Source organism: Nothobranchius furzeri, chromosome 11 (assembly GCF_043380555.1).
Source record: "Nothobranchius furzeri strain GRZ-AD chromosome 11, NfurGRZ-RIMD1, whole genome shotgun sequence".
In the NCBI taxonomy this organism is placed as follows: domain Eukaryota; kingdom Metazoa; phylum Chordata; class Actinopteri; order Cyprinodontiformes; family Nothobranchiidae; genus Nothobranchius; species Nothobranchius furzeri.
This window is the reverse complement of record NC_091751.1, coordinates 35,952,759-35,969,402: the sequence shown is the minus strand read 5'-3', so window position 1 is coordinate 35,969,402 and position 16,644 is coordinate 35,952,759. Positions and strand designations below refer to the sequence as shown.

Here is a 16,644-nt window from a genome sequence, read left to right as displayed (position 1 = left end):
AGAGGGCAATTTGCTGATACCTAAAGAAGATTGACTTGGCATTTGTAAATCCCAATGGAAATGCACCAGCTCCTAGGTCTGGCGAGAGTTCAGCTGGAAGTGTATGATCCGCTTTTTTATCACACCAACCCAGAAAGCACATTTAACTGGAGGGGGAGCCATGTGCTGGAGAAAATGTGGGCACAAAGAAGCCAGTCACTGGCACATCTTTTGGGAATGCCGAGTGGTTAAACCCTTCTGGATAGAGCTTCATAAAGTACTAAGTGGTCTATTCAACTCTAATCTACCTATGCAGTTTCCCACATTATTTTTAGGAAATCTACATCTACAGATCCAGACAACTGATGCATCCTTATTTAAGGTTTCAATAACCACTGGTAAAAAAGTAATTACGAGACATTGGTTACTCCCAGATCCACCCACAATACAGGATTGGATAACTACAGTAAACGACATCTAACTTATGGAAAAGGATTTCCTTCTCCCTTCGCCTTCAGAAAGATATACTTACTAAACGATGGACCAAATGGCTAAAATATGCAGGCCTTAAATAGACAGCACACTAGATTTCTAACCTGTATCTCTCATACCCTACTTCAAATCCCTTAAGGTGCACTTACTGTGCTCCCATACTGACTTGTAAATTCCCCTACATTTCATTAACGTTAGGTTTGCATTAACTCTGACTACGTTTACATGCAGCCAATATCCGGGTTATGATCGGGTTAAGGTCGGTATTTGAGTTTCTGAGTTGATCAGAATAACCCGTTTACAAGCATAAATAGAAAAGAGTTACCCCTAACTTGCAAAACCCGATTTAAATGCGGACGTTGGGGTAGCGTCAAGACATATGGACTACGTCCAGACGCAATATGCCTCATTTCCGGTTCTTCTTGTTCCGGTATCCGTGAAAACAACAACATGTTTCCCAGTTCGGAAGAGATAGCGACCGCGTTTGTTTGTGCTTTAGTTTCCTCGTCACTCCAAAAGTGTGGTGCTGTGCCGCGACTCGCCATTTTGCTCCCAACTTGTTTACTTCCAGTGTTCTGGCGCATACAAGACGTCTCGCTACTCAAAAGACCAAGATTCCTTGCGAACAGAGCATGCGCAGAACACACGCTTTGATGGGGATATCCCAATATGCGTTTACACGACCAAACATTCGGGTCAGAAAAGGGTTACCCCAGGTGTAGTAACCAGGTTTTTAAAAACCCGGTTATGAGCATATGCGGGTTTTTGGCGGTGTTTACAAGGACCTGCGGAACCGGGTTATTGTGAATATTCGGGTTTTAAAAGGGTTACTGGCTGCATGTAAACGCACTCATTCACTGCCATTCATTTGCATTTTTTTTTACTGTGTGGGCGTCGGAACGAGCCCCCGCACCGTGAGAACAAACATCTCAGCTCTACAGCCGATCTTCATCTGCATACATCGCACGATCAGGAAGCAGAAAGTCCATGTGTTAGGTGATTGTTTTGGGCCGCAGCTGTAAAAAAAAAGTGAGGCGCGAACCGGAAAAGCTTCTGCAGATCACAATTCAACAACGGATTATGAAAGAACGGATAACGCTCGAAACACGCGGACTCTTCCTGATATAAGAGGTGACTCTCCGCTTTGTTTGGTGTCGACATCATCCTAGCGTGCAACATTCTGTGACTCTTACAAAAACAGTAAAAAGGGCGAGAACCGCTGGCAGCAAAGGGCTTTACCGATCAGAAAATGGCTGGCAGCGAATGAGTTAACATGTTTATGTTTATTTATTTGGCAGACGCTTTTATCCAAAGCGACGTACAATTTTTAACTTGTAGGGCATGTTGTGATCTGTAGGGGAAACCCGAGTACCCGGAGGAAACCCAAGCATGCATGGGGAGAACATGCAACTCCACGCAGAAAGGCCACAGCCGAGTTTCGAACCTGCAACCTTCTTGCTGCGAGGCAACAGTGCTAACAACTGCACCACCATGCAGCTCATCATGTTAAACAATGAGCTCTATTTTAATAATTTATCTGACTGTTAAAAGCATAATTCAATTAACGTATGATCAGAGTCTAACGTCAGTGTGTCTGAGTTATTTTTATTTCAGGGTGAGAATGGAAAACTTGGGTGTCATGCTTTTCAGCCAAAGTAGAGTTTACACTCCAAACACCACTCTTGTAGCCACAAATTTAACTTTCTCTGGTTGTTCATGCAACCGCTAGCAGCACAACATGTTCCCGAGAAGGGTGAATACTTTTTTAAAAACTTCTTAAAATGTACAACAAAAAATATACGCTACTAGCAATGAAACCTCACCATGCAAACCAATGGCTTTGAGCTACCTCTAATCTCCCTAGATGTTTCTGCAGCCACCTCAGGAATAAGATGGGTAGTTGTAGGATTTACATGAGATAAACAGGTTTATTAAACTATTATTAGTTCAGATTTTCGGCTTAAAGCCTAAATCAGTGATGGAGAGGACGGTTCTTTTCTGGTCCTGCTGGACCTGACTGCAGCCTTTGACCCTGATGACCATCACCTGCTACTGGGTAGGCCTATCAGGATCTGCTTTGGAGCGGTTCTCCTCTTATCTGTCTGAGCGTTCCTTCTCTGTGGCCATCTCCAGGTTTAGCTTTAGGTTTAGGTTTTGTGGTGTCCCACAAGGTTCTGTGCTGGGGCCTCTATTCTTCCTCCTCTATCTGCTTCCTGTTCAGCACATTCTGAGCTCCTTCAAAGGAATCTCTGACCATCTTTTTGCAGATGGCATCCAAATGTACATCTCCTTTAAGCCCCATGAGATGTCTAAGCTGCAGCTGTTACACACCTGCTTAGAATCTATAAAAACCTGGATGGCTGGGAGCTTTCTACAGCTGAATGAAGATAAGACTGAGATCCTCATCTGTGCCCCAGACAAGCTGGTTCCCAAAGTCAGAGACTCTCTTGGTCAGTTTGCTTCTCACACCAAACCCTTCTTCAGGAATCTTGGCATGACCTTTGACCCAGCTCTCACCCTGGATTCTCTTGTCAGTTCTCTTGTTCGCTCTTCCTTCTTCCATCTCAGGAACGTTGCAAAGCTGAGTCCCATTTTGCCTTCAGTTGATTCTTTTATATTTATTTCATCTCCAGAGAGAATAAAACATACACATTGTGTTGTTAAAGTTTTACGTTGAAGAGTTGAGTCTTCATTTCATGTTAAAGCAGAATAAAAACAAATCAGTTTTTTTTCTTCTTCTTCATCATAAAATCTAATAAAATGACCTCTGACCTTCTGAGTGGCGCTAACCCGCCGTACTTCTGTTCTACAAGCAGCTAACTACTCTACAGATGTTCTACAGCTCTACTCCAGATGTTTACCTCTGGACGTCTGTTTGCACCTGTGGAGGATTTTTCCAACCGTATAAAGAACTGATGAATGCCAGCGAGGACAGAAGCAGAAACAACAGTTTACTCACATCTCAGAGCTGATTCTACTAAATACATCAAACAGGAATAAATAAACAGGTTTGCTGTCTTCTGAGCGAACATTTGAAGGTCTGGACGACGGTTTTATAGAATAAAAGAAGGATTTTCACCGTCAGGATTAATTCTGGAGAACATTCTGGTGACCCTGTTAAACCTCCAGCATGAAGGACGACGCTGATCCCATTAGAGCTAGTTTCTACTTCCTGTTTAATTAACTCCTCTATAGAGCTCTGTACATCACGTGACTCTCAGAGAGTAGACGCCATGTTGGCAGGCAACAAAGGTAAACAAAATGAACGGGATCGGCTTGGATTTTACTCCGTCAAAGTTTACTTCACACATTAAAACAGAAGAAATTGTTTTATATAGTCAGAAATTAAATAGACTAAACATCTCCGACCCTTACTATGCCCCTGGGATACTTTTTAAAAATGCCAGAAGCTGTCGGAGCGGACTTCTTACCGGACCTGGCCGGGGAACCCCTTGGGATTTCCCTGGAGGAGCTGGCCCAAGTGGCTGGGGAGAGGGAAGTCTGGGCCTCTCGACTTAGGCTACTGCCCCCGTGACTCGACTCTGGATAAGCGGATGAAAATGGATGGATGGATGGATGGATGGACAAATACATGTCAGAAGTTTAAACGGAGTGCTGTGTTGTTTTAATGTATAAACTGAACGCCAAGAGAAATCACTAGTTTGATTTTTTTCCGTGAATAAAATAAATATGTCAGGCAGGAGCGTCTCAGGATCTGTCTGAGATCTGTCTCGGTGAGACAGATAATAGCAATCCAAAGTGCTTTTTATGTGTGATCTCACAATTGATCAACCATTGCTTAAAAATTAAATACAGCTTAGTCGGTTAACTGTTGTAATTATAACAAACGTAAACGGCAGCACGCAGAAAAACGAGGCAACGTTTTACGTGATGTTTACTTGTTGCTATGAGTAATAAGACAGAAAAAGCCAGGCCAAAATAAGTTTAGGAAGCCCACTAAGAATCGTAATAAAAGCATTTAAAATAAATACCATACACAGTTGAGGAAACGTTGGTTTAAGTACCTGATATGAAGCGGTCGCTGCATAAGTGAAAACCTTTACTCTCGGGATCCCACAGTTTCATTTTAGCCCGGTCACTAGTGCGTTTTATTACAATGATCCAATGTTTGCGGCGCTCCGGATCTTGGGTAATACTGTGGTTGGCTCATTCCTTATGTCGTCCGTGTCTGTTCTGCATCCTGGGGCACAACAAGAATCTACCATATTTCCCGTTTGATTGAGTTTTCTGACAATAACAAATAGTCCAGCTGTGAGCTTCTGCCTGCCAAGATGGCGCCGTTTCAATTTGAACTGTTGCATGCCGGGAGAAGTGACGTCAACTCCCAGAGCTCTATAAGCTTTCATAAAACCAAACTCCAGTTCAGTCTGAGATGTTTCATCAAAGCTGCAGGTGGAGAAACATCAACCTTCTCAGAGGTTAAAGGAGAAATGTTTCTTGTTTCCATGGTTACCAAAATTAAACTTTTTACATTCTGTTTTAGTGTTTTACACCAAATGAACCTTTAAAGTCTCTTTTTATTCCTGAGTTTTATTATCAGATTAAATCCTGTGTGGATGAATTAAACAATCCTGTACATGAGGAGGCGGGGCTTGTCATACCTGTCACCTGGGGAACGTAGGGGATGGAGAGCCTCTCCACGTTGTACCCTGGTCCAGCTAGACACTCGGCCATGTCAGATGCCTGGAAATAAACCTGCCTGTCATTTTTATCCAGAGATTCTGGGAGCCTGGTGGAAAGCACAGATTGGGTCATAATCAGATTTCATTATCAGATTTAAAAGTTTCAGATGATATTTATAGACCATTAATATGTTTTCTGGTGTGAAATCCTTCTGTTAGTTAAATGATGTCACTGTGTTGGCGTTGCACAAGATAACCTGAAGTTAGATAAAAAATTATTCCAGAAAGATTTAGATGCTAATCTGGGAACAGCAGACATTTCATGCTTGAACCATAAGGAGAAAACAAGCTCGCTACGGCTCACCTTAGACGAGAAGCAGATTACTGTTAAAGGAGCAAAAGTAAAAATCTTTTGTGAAATAATCACAAAACTATGACGGCATATTACCATCAGTGTGGGGAAAAGATAAGATAAAGGGTCAGCATCTCATAACGAGTTTAACAACTCGTAATAATGAAATCTAACGATGAATCATCGACATCAAGGGACATTTGATTCTTTGTCCAGCAGAAACCGAGTGAGTGCTTCTTTTTAGGAGCAGCAGTTAGTTAGAGGAACACGTCGGTCAGGCCGTCCTCCAGCAGCCCTCACTTGGATTTTCTTGTTCATGCATAATTGTGATACTTCCACTTTGTAGCTGAGGTGCAGCTTTCAAAGTAAAAGTTGACTTCCTGTTTGTGTTCTTTCACATTTAAAAACTTTAAAAGTGTTGTGCTTTAATAAAATGATCTGCATAATAAGTCTGTCTTGACATGACATGTTCCCTTTGTGTGGGACATCTGTGGGTGTTTTTAGTGTTGCGTGGAAAAGCTGACAGAGGGGAGAGCTGGCGGGCGAACCGTTGTCCAGCGCTTTCGCCCCGTTGTTATGGTGCTGCGGTACTCCCTAAACGTTAAACATCATGCCTCCTTCATCCTGAGGAGAAAGCCATGTGTAGCAGCCGTTTTACTATTATGACCTTTCTCATTTTTATGAGTTTTTAAACATGTCATCTCAAGAAACATTATCGTTCAAAAGATTGTATATGTCGTTATGATAATGTTTCTCGCTAAAGCAGGATTTATAACATGTTTATTATGGGAAACGTTCTGTTATTACGAGATTCTGATCCCTAATCTTTTCGTTGCACTGGTGGTAATACGTTTCTGTACTAAACAATCTAACCCAGGGGTCTCCAACCTTCTGGAGACCGTGAGCTACTTTTACACAATAAAAGCACAGAAGAGCTACCACCATAGGATTAATTCACACTGATACTTTCCATGTTAAAAATGCTATACTTACTATATTAACATGCATTGTACTCACAAGTTGATTTATCTGTATTTTAATACATCAGTATTGTAAATACAGTAAAAGGAAAATAGTGACATTCCTGTTTTGAAACTCAAACTAAATGAAACATTTTGTTTTTTGGCTAACCAGATAACGAACAACAAATCTACATTTGTTAGAATGGACGGGTAACACAACCCTCTGAGCACAAAGGAGCAGCTAACCTGTTCCTGGTCAGGCCCTGACCCCGTGCCCTGCCCTAAGCAGCAATGTCAGCTTTTTATGTTCAGCTATTTTGTCATAAATTAATGAAAACTATAGAATGCCGTTTAAATAATATTTAATGTTCTTTAAATGGTGTTTAATACAAAACCTTTCCAGTAACAGGGAGCCTAACCCCGGTTTCACACTGCAAGCATCAGCAGAACGGAACAGCAGCGGAGCGGCTCACTCGCGAACTTCAAAGCGGTCCTTTTCACACCGGGAGTCTCTTGGCCACGGCACGGCTTCCTCGCTGCGCCTCGCTGTACCCGCAAGATTCTAAAATCCCTCGAGACTTCCGACACCTTCCTTATCGAGAGATCACAACCCCCGCGAGGAATCACACTGTTGCACTTCTCGAAAGAAACTGGTAGTAAACAAAGCCGTTCGGTCACACGTACCGACGTAAGTTATATACAACATTGCAAAGTTGCATTTTATTTTGAAAATAACCGGGGATTTTACACTGAAACCATGTGGTTTCCTGTCTCGCACTATGTGAATTGCGGAAATTGACGTGTCCCAGAAGCGGCTCGTGGGAAAAATAGAACTCGATCCTATCTTTAGCAGCGCGGCAAGGCATGCCGCTTCTGGGACGCGACTGGAAATTGCCGCGTCGCGGCTGGTTTGAAACACTCCATAGACCATAACTGGATTCTATTTGAAGCGGTGCCGCTTCGCTGCCAATTCTTTCCGCTGATCTGCTTGCAGTGTGAAACCAGGGTTAGGCTCCTCCCTTTCCGGTCGGCTAACGGGTCACTGGATGGGGCTAAAATCGCTATTTTCCAACCCGCTCTGCCTTACACCCTGGATCGCACACATGATGTACTGCAATTTAAATGAAAAAAAAAAAAGATGTACTTTGAGATTTATCTGCTTGTAAATGTTGGTAGTCAGCATGACTACACATCAGACATCGGCACGTCGCATATGTGACGTCACCACAGAATCTCCACCCTCCTAGCATAGCTGCTACTTACCACATGACCAGATTTATGATGGTTCTTTCTAGGGATGAGCCGGATATTCGTTTCAGAGAAGTATCCGGTACAAAGCATTTTTGAAGATTATGAGCATGAAACGAGTAAAACTCGTAAATATCTGTAATCGTGCTGAAGGAAAATCCTCATTGGGTAACTGGCTGTCTTCACGCTCTGTGATTGGCCAGTCACATAGAGCGCCACCCGCCCTTCCCTACACACAAAACTCTGCAGCCGGGAGCTCAGTCCGTCCGGTCCATCCATGCACACACAGACAGTAACAGATCTCTCTGTGCTTGCTTCACTGTTGCTCATGTTTCTTCAGAACTCCCTGGGTTTTCTTCAGCTCGCCTCTTTTTCGGTTTTATATTTAAAGTTACTTTTTTCATAACGGACGTGGTGCATTTGACAAGACTCAGCTGAAAACCGTGCGTGCTGCGTCGGTCACTGCCTCCGTTCGGGTGTTTTTTTCTTTCTTTCTCTCACACACACACACGCACGCACGCACGCACGCACGCACACACACACACACCTTAATCAACATCGTTTTGTTTAACTGTGTGGGAAAACGCCAAGAACGTTAGAAAAAAAATCTGTTTAATCAAAAAAATAAAAGCTGAGTCTAGTTCTAGTATTTCATATTTCCTAGTTCCTACTGTATGAGTTCAGATGTATTAATACTTGCACTTCAATTAATTAAATATTAATGCTCTGATTTTATGGAAAAACTTGGTTCTGTAATAGTTCTTTTACTATTGTGACCAAAAATATTTAATCTCAATTCTGAGGCTGCTCTATAAATAGTTTTCAAATAAACAATGCCCATAGCAACTTCTGATCAATCATATTAATTTCAGATAAAAAATAATGGATTGATGTAGACCACACCCACTTCCGGGGTAGGTCACACCCACTCCGAGTACAGATACAGATAGTTTAGATGGTTGAACAGATACAGATAGTGGTGTACTCGCTCATCCCTCGTTCTTTCCTTCTGAAGGAAGGATTGGAAGTTTGCTGAACTCACAGCCATTTTCCCTGTTCTCCGTGTCTGGTTCGATTACGACACTATGGTGATGCACATTTGTAGTCCTGGACTTATTTTCACACAAAACCTAAAATAATGTTTCCGTCTGTTTAAAAATAAGAGCGTTCTTGGTATCAAAATGTGTCTTTAAAATTCACGGACATCATATGTGAAATCCATGGAACATAACAAGCGGAATTAGAAAATAGCGTTTTTAGCCCCGTTGACTTGCGTTCATTTTTTCGTTCTTCCTGGGACCCGAGGTCTGGAAGTAGATGGGCGTGGCTTAGGCTCCCTTTTATGTTATAATTATTTTTTTTACAAACAATGCAAAACAAAAATTCTCATTACATGAATACAATTGAAAATATTTTCAATAAAATAGAAGCTAAACGTGATGAAAACACAAAAGCAGAGGATGTACTTCCTGAGGCAGCTGAAGTACAGCACAGTCGATGAGGCGGTTCTACACCTCAGTCATCGAGTCCATCCTCACCTCCTCAATCACCGTGCAGTACGTTGGAGGTACCTCCAGGGACAAGAAGAAGCGGCAGCATGTTGTGCGCTCTGTTGAGAAGGTAAGTGGCAGCAAACTCTCCTCCATACAAGACCTGCACACCTCCAGGACACTGAGGTGTGCAGGTCGGATCACAGCTGACCAGTGTCACTATGGACACAGTCCTTTTATGGAAACAGTTCTTTTCCCTCTATGGTCAGACTCATGAATGACAATCGTAGACCTGCCCACTCCAGCTGCTTGTTTCCGTCACATGACTCTGTGTTGTGTTTGTACCTGGACTGACCCGCTCTGACCAGTACCTACACTGACTTGTATATAGCTGCTTCACTAAAAATTGATGCTCTACTTTACTATCATTTCACGGAAGCAAAACGGTCTGCTAGCAATTTTGGTTGGACAGGGATTGTAATCAGAGGTATGATGGTTAATAAAGAGAGCTTGGGTGTGGATCAGTGCCACCTAGTGGAGATGCTGCAGGTTGCATCCAAGCTCTCCACTTCCTGACTTGAATAAAAAGCCTTTGATGTGACTGGATACTTACTGACATTTGTCTCTGAAGACATGTTCAGGAAGGAGATATGGAGCGTCCAAGTTCCTCAGCTCAATCACCTGAAGAGGAAAAACGTTTAATTCTCCAGGAACAAAAACTAGATTTAAAAGTTTGATGTACGAGAGCATCATCAGCATAGAGGAGAAACTCCCATCTGCAAGTTAGATTAGGAACAAGGGGGATTAAAACACACCTTACTGACGTGTTGACACAAAGGCAGGTGGGCGATCATCTTACTCAGGAAGTTCAGGTATGCTGCCACGAGCGCCATGATGCCACAGCGGATGAACATTGGCATGTTCTCCTCATTAGCCAGCGCCATTTCCTGTTAAAGAGTCATTTAAATGGATCCTAATCTGCATCTGAGATGTCAGATCATCGTCAGTAACATTCTTAAGGACCCTCCTGCAGAACCTCAGGTGGAGTCCTCCTCTAAGGCTGCAGGAGGCAGGCTCCTCTGGACCTTTAAAGGTAGCTGGAGGCCGTTCTGCTGTCTGAATATGTTCTCACGCTGTCAGCATAAAGGTTGTTGTCACGGCAACGATCCCCGAGGTAGAGCTCTGAACATGTTTGTTTACAGGCCGACGGGTCGCATGAGGCCGCTGATAACAGGAAAGAGTCTAACCTAAAAACCACAGATTTAAACACGAGAACAGGAGAACGATCCCTCCTGGGTTCTGCAGGAATCCATCAGTCTGGTAGAGAATCTAATTTAGTTATATTCAAATAACAACTTACAGCATTTATTTGTGATTTATGAAAAATGATTCTGGTTTTAAATGTTCAGCTTGAATTGGGCGATTTGCAACACGTTCAGGTCTATTTCCATGCTGTCGTTCTTTTTTAAAACACAGAACAGTGTTGTTACCTGTTTCCTGCTACGTTTCGTTTGCGGCTGCAAACTTCCTCAGGCTGACGCTGATGGTGGCGTCACTTCCTTCTCCGTTTATCCGCGGGCAGCAGAGGAAGTTGCCGCCCTCTGCTGCCCGCTCTCTGACGAAGCAGTCCCATGCGCGGTCCAACGTGTAAACTCCATCGTCTCTGTTCATGGTCCCACATCCACGTCTCACCATGGGACCATGAACAGGGACGATGGAGTTTACACGTTGGATCGCGCATGGGACTGCATCGTCGGAGAGGGGAGAGCGGGCAGCAGAGGGCGACAACGTCCTCTGCTGCCCGCGGAAAAACGGAGAAGGAAGTGACGCCACCATCAGCGTCAGCCTGAGGAAGCCTGCAGCCGCAAATGAAACGTAGCAGGAAAACAGGTAACAAAACTGTTCTGTGTTTTAAAAAAGAACTACAGCATGGAATTAGAAATACGACACAGCAACAACACACCTAAGACGTGCAGGTCTTCTTTGTAGACGTGTCACTTCCAGAATCACAATTATAACGATATTTTAAAATCTGCTGATTTTAAATCAGCGGCTCAGTGCTGATCACTATGGGCTCTTTTCTGGAGGAATGTGTCTAATGAGGAAAACAGATGTGAGCGTCGGCTTCACCTGCAGAGCCATGGAAAGCCTGATGAGGTCGATGACCACCTCCTCGTTGGCCAGCTCGATGGTCAGGATGGCTAAGGTGGTGAAGAGAAGCTCGAAGTTCTTGTGGACGTTGTCCTCCTCTTTGCAGCCCAGATAGATGTGACGGTAGAGCTGCTGACCGTGCTGAGGAAGAGAAGGTTTTAGACCGATTTAAATCAGATGACAGAGGAAAAGAACTTAGAATTCTTCATCCTAAACCAGAAGGAATCAGGACCAAGTCAATCTCTTGGGAGAGGAAAGCAGACCTGCCAGCCTTGTCAAGATTTTCCAGGTACCACATGCTCGCCGTTTTTTTCACAAACTTTTGCAACTCCGTTGCTTTCCATGCTAGGGTAGGGCATTGTTTGATTCTGAATGATTCCAATTCAGATTCCTTGTTTCGATTCCGGTTCCTATCAATTCCCGATTCTTTCAAGACATGACATGTTTTAAATGAGCTAGCTAACCACAGGTCCTTCTTGATGAAATAATCTTAACTTCAACATGAATTTTAATTCTATGAATAACATCACCTTCATTTAGACAAAAACATGTTTTGGAGAAACAAAGAAAGAGACTTGCAGCACAACCAGTGTGTTTGTTTCTGACCACAACCAAAGTCTGGAAGAAGCCTCTGGGATGAGAGGCTAAATGTCTCCAACATATCAGAAACGTCCAGCTGTTTTCAGCTAAAACTCTCAGGATGATCATGTCCAGGATGACTGAGGACTACACCTCCATGCTGCAGCAGCGCTCAGTCAGAACAGAAAGTGAAACTTAAATGTAGCTGGCTGTGTCTGACTGCTGACGCTCCGTGTGTGTGTTTATCTCTGCAGTGAAACAAACTCACCTCACACCGTCCAGAGTTTGTTCTTTAAAGCTTCTAGTAAATCCACCATGTTTATGTATTTTAGCAAGTTTGTTCTACGCTGCAGGAGTTAAAGTTTACATTACGGAGTAAAAGTTCGGCAGACACGTTTGTTCTATATTTGGCCGCTGAGCGCTGGGTGGGGGGAGGGGAGACTTGGTGCTGCACACAGCTGGTGTGATCAGCTCTGAAAAGCGTTGACCACAATTTGCAGATCACATTTATTTTTCACGGAGATCGGCCGTGGATTCCTCTTCTGGTTGGCATTCTAGGTATTGAAACTAGGAATCGAAATAAAAAACTTTGAACGATTCAGGGAAAAAAGAACAGTTGGAACCGGATTCAATCGATGCTCAATGCCCAACCCTATTCCACTGTTAAGATAATTATAAGTGTTTTATTTTACCATGATTTTTGCTTTTATTACATTTAAAGATTTTACCATTTATGCTGAACAGTTGTTGTATTGTTTGAAGTCTCATGAGGAGACTTTAAGAATGCTGAGCCTTGGTCCTGACCTAATGTGACCCAAGGACATCTGATGACTTGGACAACTGCTGACTCGTGCAACTGTCTGTTGCACATTGTGTGATTAGACACTGATTAGAAAAACTGAATGCTCTTTGTGTGAAACTTGTAACAATTACTAAAAACTGAGAGCTGTGATTTCCCTCCATCCTTCAGTGTCAGCTCTCAGGCATGTACCTAGGGACCCGCCCAGCTTGTAATAAAAGGACACGCTGGATTTCAAAGGCAGAGTGGGTTTGGAGGATCTGCCGGTACAGTGGAGACTGTGCTGGTCAGACCTTATTTCCATTCTTCTCGAGCAGAATTCTGACTTTGTGTCTCTTTTCTTCTGTTGTGTATGATGTGTTAGGGGTTTAAACCTGGCATTAATTTGGTCCTACGAGAGCCGGATTCCAACATATTCAAAGATTCCAGGTGACCAGGTGACATCCAGAAGACTATGGCCACAGCAGGACCTTTAGGTGTGAGTCCTTCAGACCTTTTTCGGGACTGGGTGTTGCCCCTGTCTTCTGGAATCTGCGAATTGAAGCAACTCCGAAGGAGAGAGACACAGAAGGGGTCGTCGGAGACCTGATACATTCCATAAGTTTATCTCACTTTAAAAAGTGTGACTGAGTGAAAAAGACCTGTGAGATTCTAGACCCTCACACAGGCAATAAAATATTCCTAAAGTTAGGGGACGGATCCCTGGAATTATCCGTGATAAAAGGAGGACTTTAAGCTGTGTGACTACACAAGTGTGATTGGATACTTGATTACCACTAGGTGACGCAGTATCAATTAAAACAGTGAGAATAATCCTGAGCGACCCTTGTGGATGCAAAGCTAAGAATTCTCCACCTGAATAAGGTAGAAGTGAGAATTACCACAGCGGAACTTGGCTCAATCTCACTGAAAACCAGTGTTTAGAACCCCCTATGGGTTAACCCCACACTGGTCCAAAACTTTAAAATGCTTTTAGAACAAATCACCAAAATTTGGTAGCAATTGTAATTACAATAATCCTCATAAGCCTAAAATATGCAGGATATATGAAAGTATAAAAAAACAGGCATAGATTCTAGATGAAAGCAACAGTAGATATACACCTTAATGATTGGGAACTCGACGGACGGGTCACTAAAATAAAGGTAACCATCTGCGAAAATCCTGATGATACGCATGAGATATTATTAAGAGAGATCTATGAGATTTTGATCCCAAATTTAAACCCAGCAGAAGTCATAATATGGCAGTGTAGGTTTTTTCCGTCTGATCTTTTTTCAGCAGGACTTCTCGTATGTTGCAAGATTATTTTCTGGCATAAAATTAAAGTGACGTTTATCTAATAAATCTGTAAATTAAAGAACAGAACAATGGGAAAAGGTTCTAGTAAACTTGAGAACCTGAAATGCTAAGACTGGAAGATTGTTAAATTTAAATACCCAACCAAATTACAGCATTTGGAGAAGTGGGTGACAAAATATGGTTTTGAAGAAGACTTAGTTCAAACAAATGTTTAAAATTAGAACATATTGCAGAGAAGTGCAAACATGATAAACGTAAAATGGAAAAACAGGACGATTTAGATTTAGAATGGTGGGAAAAAGTAAGCAAAAGCAGGGAGGAAAGAAAAGAGAGAGAGAGTTGCAGGCAGAGCAGAGGAGAGAGGAGAAGGAGGACAATTAATGTTCAACAGAAAGGAGGATGGTACAGGACCTGCAAGCGGTGAATAATGCTGTTGTACAACGAGCTCCGTGCGTCACAGATCTATACACGCTGCTAAATTCTTTAAGAACCGACGCCCACTACTTTACAGTGGTCGATATCAGTAACACATTTTTCTCTGTACCTGTGGCACCAGACAGTCAGTTTTGGTTTGCCTTTACCTTTACGGGTCAAAGGTACACTTACACAAGGTTGCCTCAAGGGTACTGCGAAAGCCCAACAATCTACTCTCAGTTGATGTCAGCCAGCATGACAAAATTTAATCCTCCATGCGGCAGCCAAATTCTACTTTACGTAGATGATGTCCTTCTCGCCTCACCTGATGAGCAGAGCTGTAAAGCAGATACAGTTGCTCTGTTGAAGCATCTAGCCAAAGAGGGATACAAGGTCAACAAGAACAAAATGCAACTTTGTAAGACCAAAGTAAAATATTCAGGTCATGAGCTCAGTAAGTGAAGGCAGAACAGTTTTCGAGGAGAGAAAAACTGCAATCTTACAAGCTCCTGAACCTCAAAGGCACAAATGATGCCTTTCTTAGGACTGACTGACTAACTACTGCAGAAACTGGATCCCAAACTATGCAGAAATAACAGGTCCTCTGCAGAAACTAATGTATGAAGAAAACGTTAAAATGACTGACAAACTAAGATGGCACCCTGAAGCCGAGACAGCTTTCTATAATCTGAAACAGGCACTGGTTTCTTCATCAGCCCTTGCCCTGCCAGATTATCAGAAACCATTTGTTGAAATGGTAGACTGCAAAGGTCATATCATGACTTTTGTATTGTTACAACAACACGGAGCAAAACTGAGGCCTGTAGCTTATTACTCATCCAAACTAGACAGTGTGGCATCTGCTCTTGCTCCATGTGTAAGAGCAGTAATAGCGGCCTCCATGGCAGTTGAGTGTAGTGCAGGTATTGTACTGTTTCATCCACTGACTCTGAAAGTGCCTCACTCTGTGTCTGCACTTCTGCTCCAGACCAACATGACGTTTCTCTCACCTGCACGCCATTTATCCTGCATGGCAACGCTGCTCTCACAACCACATTTAACTATAGAGCGGTGCAAGACTCTAAATCCAGCCACACTAATGCCTACATCAGATGCTGGTCAACCACATGATTGCCAACAAGAAGCTGAACAGCTGGCAAAACCTAGAACTGACTTAAAAGATCAACCATTAAATGAAGGAGAAATACTGTTTGTAGATGGTTCATCCAGAAAAGTCCAATTTGGAAAAACACAAACTGGTTTTGCTGTAGTTTCAGCAACAAAAATCCTTAAAGCAGGAAAATTACCTAACACCTTTTCAGCACAAGCAGCTGAAATTGTGGCTTTAGCTGAAGCATGTAAATTAATAGACAAAAAGGTGACCATATACATAGTCAATATGTATGCTCCACAGTGCATGTGTTTGCTCAGCACTGGAAGAATAGAGGTATGGTGACGTCAACAGGCAAACCAGTGACTCACGCTCAACTTTTAACAGATCTATTGCAAGCTGTGCTGCTTCCAAAACTTGTAGCAATTTGCAAGTGTGCTGAACACACAGCAGGAAACAACCCGGTTTCACTAGGAAACGCCTTTGCAGACAAAACTGCAAAAGAAGCAGCTGCTTCTGCTTCAAACATTCAGCATTTAGATGCAGACTCAGACTTGACAGGAGAAATCCTGGCAGACATGCAGAACCAAAGTCCTGAATCAGAAAAACAACTTTGAATTAAAAAAGGCGCAACAAACACAGACAGCTTCTACAAATGACCAGAAGGGAAACCCATCATAACAAAAAATCTCTATAAGTGGGCAGCAGTATTGAGTCATAGTGTCACACATGTCTCAAAAAGGGGGATGGTAGAACAAATAGAAAAGCAATATACAACCTATGGCTTTAATAATTATTGCAAAAAAATTTTGTAGAGCATGTTTAACATGCGCAAAACATAATCCACAAACTTGAGACCTAAACGAGGCAAATTTCCAACGCCTGAATATCCATTTCAAAGCATTCATATGGATTTTATTGAACTTAACCCAAGTGAGGGTTATAAATATTGCCTTGTAATAGTTGATGCATTTACTAAATGGGTAGAGCTCTTTCCAACGATGTATCCTGATGCTATTACAGTAGCCAAAGCATTATGTAAAGACATAATACCGCGCTATGGCATTCCTGAAAAAATATACAGTAAATCAAGTAATCACAAAAATAGGTGAATGTTTCCAA

At 42.6% G+C, this 16,644-nt stretch overlaps 1 protein-coding gene across 5 annotated transcripts in view; it reads right to left on the bottom strand.

Moving 5' to 3' along the window:
* Nucleotides 1-16,644, bottom strand: part of efr3a (EFR3 homolog A (S. cerevisiae)) — a 130,754-nt gene that overhangs the window by 19,576 nt on the left and 94,534 nt on the right. For all 5 annotated transcript variants that reach the window (XM_070541526.1, XM_070541528.1, XM_070541527.1 and 2 more), the window contains 4 exons: nt 11,297-11,458; nt 9,982-10,113; nt 9,780-9,847; nt 5,094-5,221 (listed from right to left, as the gene is read on the bottom strand). In XM_070541526.1, coding sequence (XP_070397627.1) covers nt 5,094-5,221; nt 9,780-9,847; nt 9,982-10,113; nt 11,297-11,458 — 490 coding nt within the window. The remainder of the gene's footprint in view (nt 1-5,093; nt 5,222-9,779; nt 9,848-9,981; nt 10,114-11,296; nt 11,459-16,644) is intronic.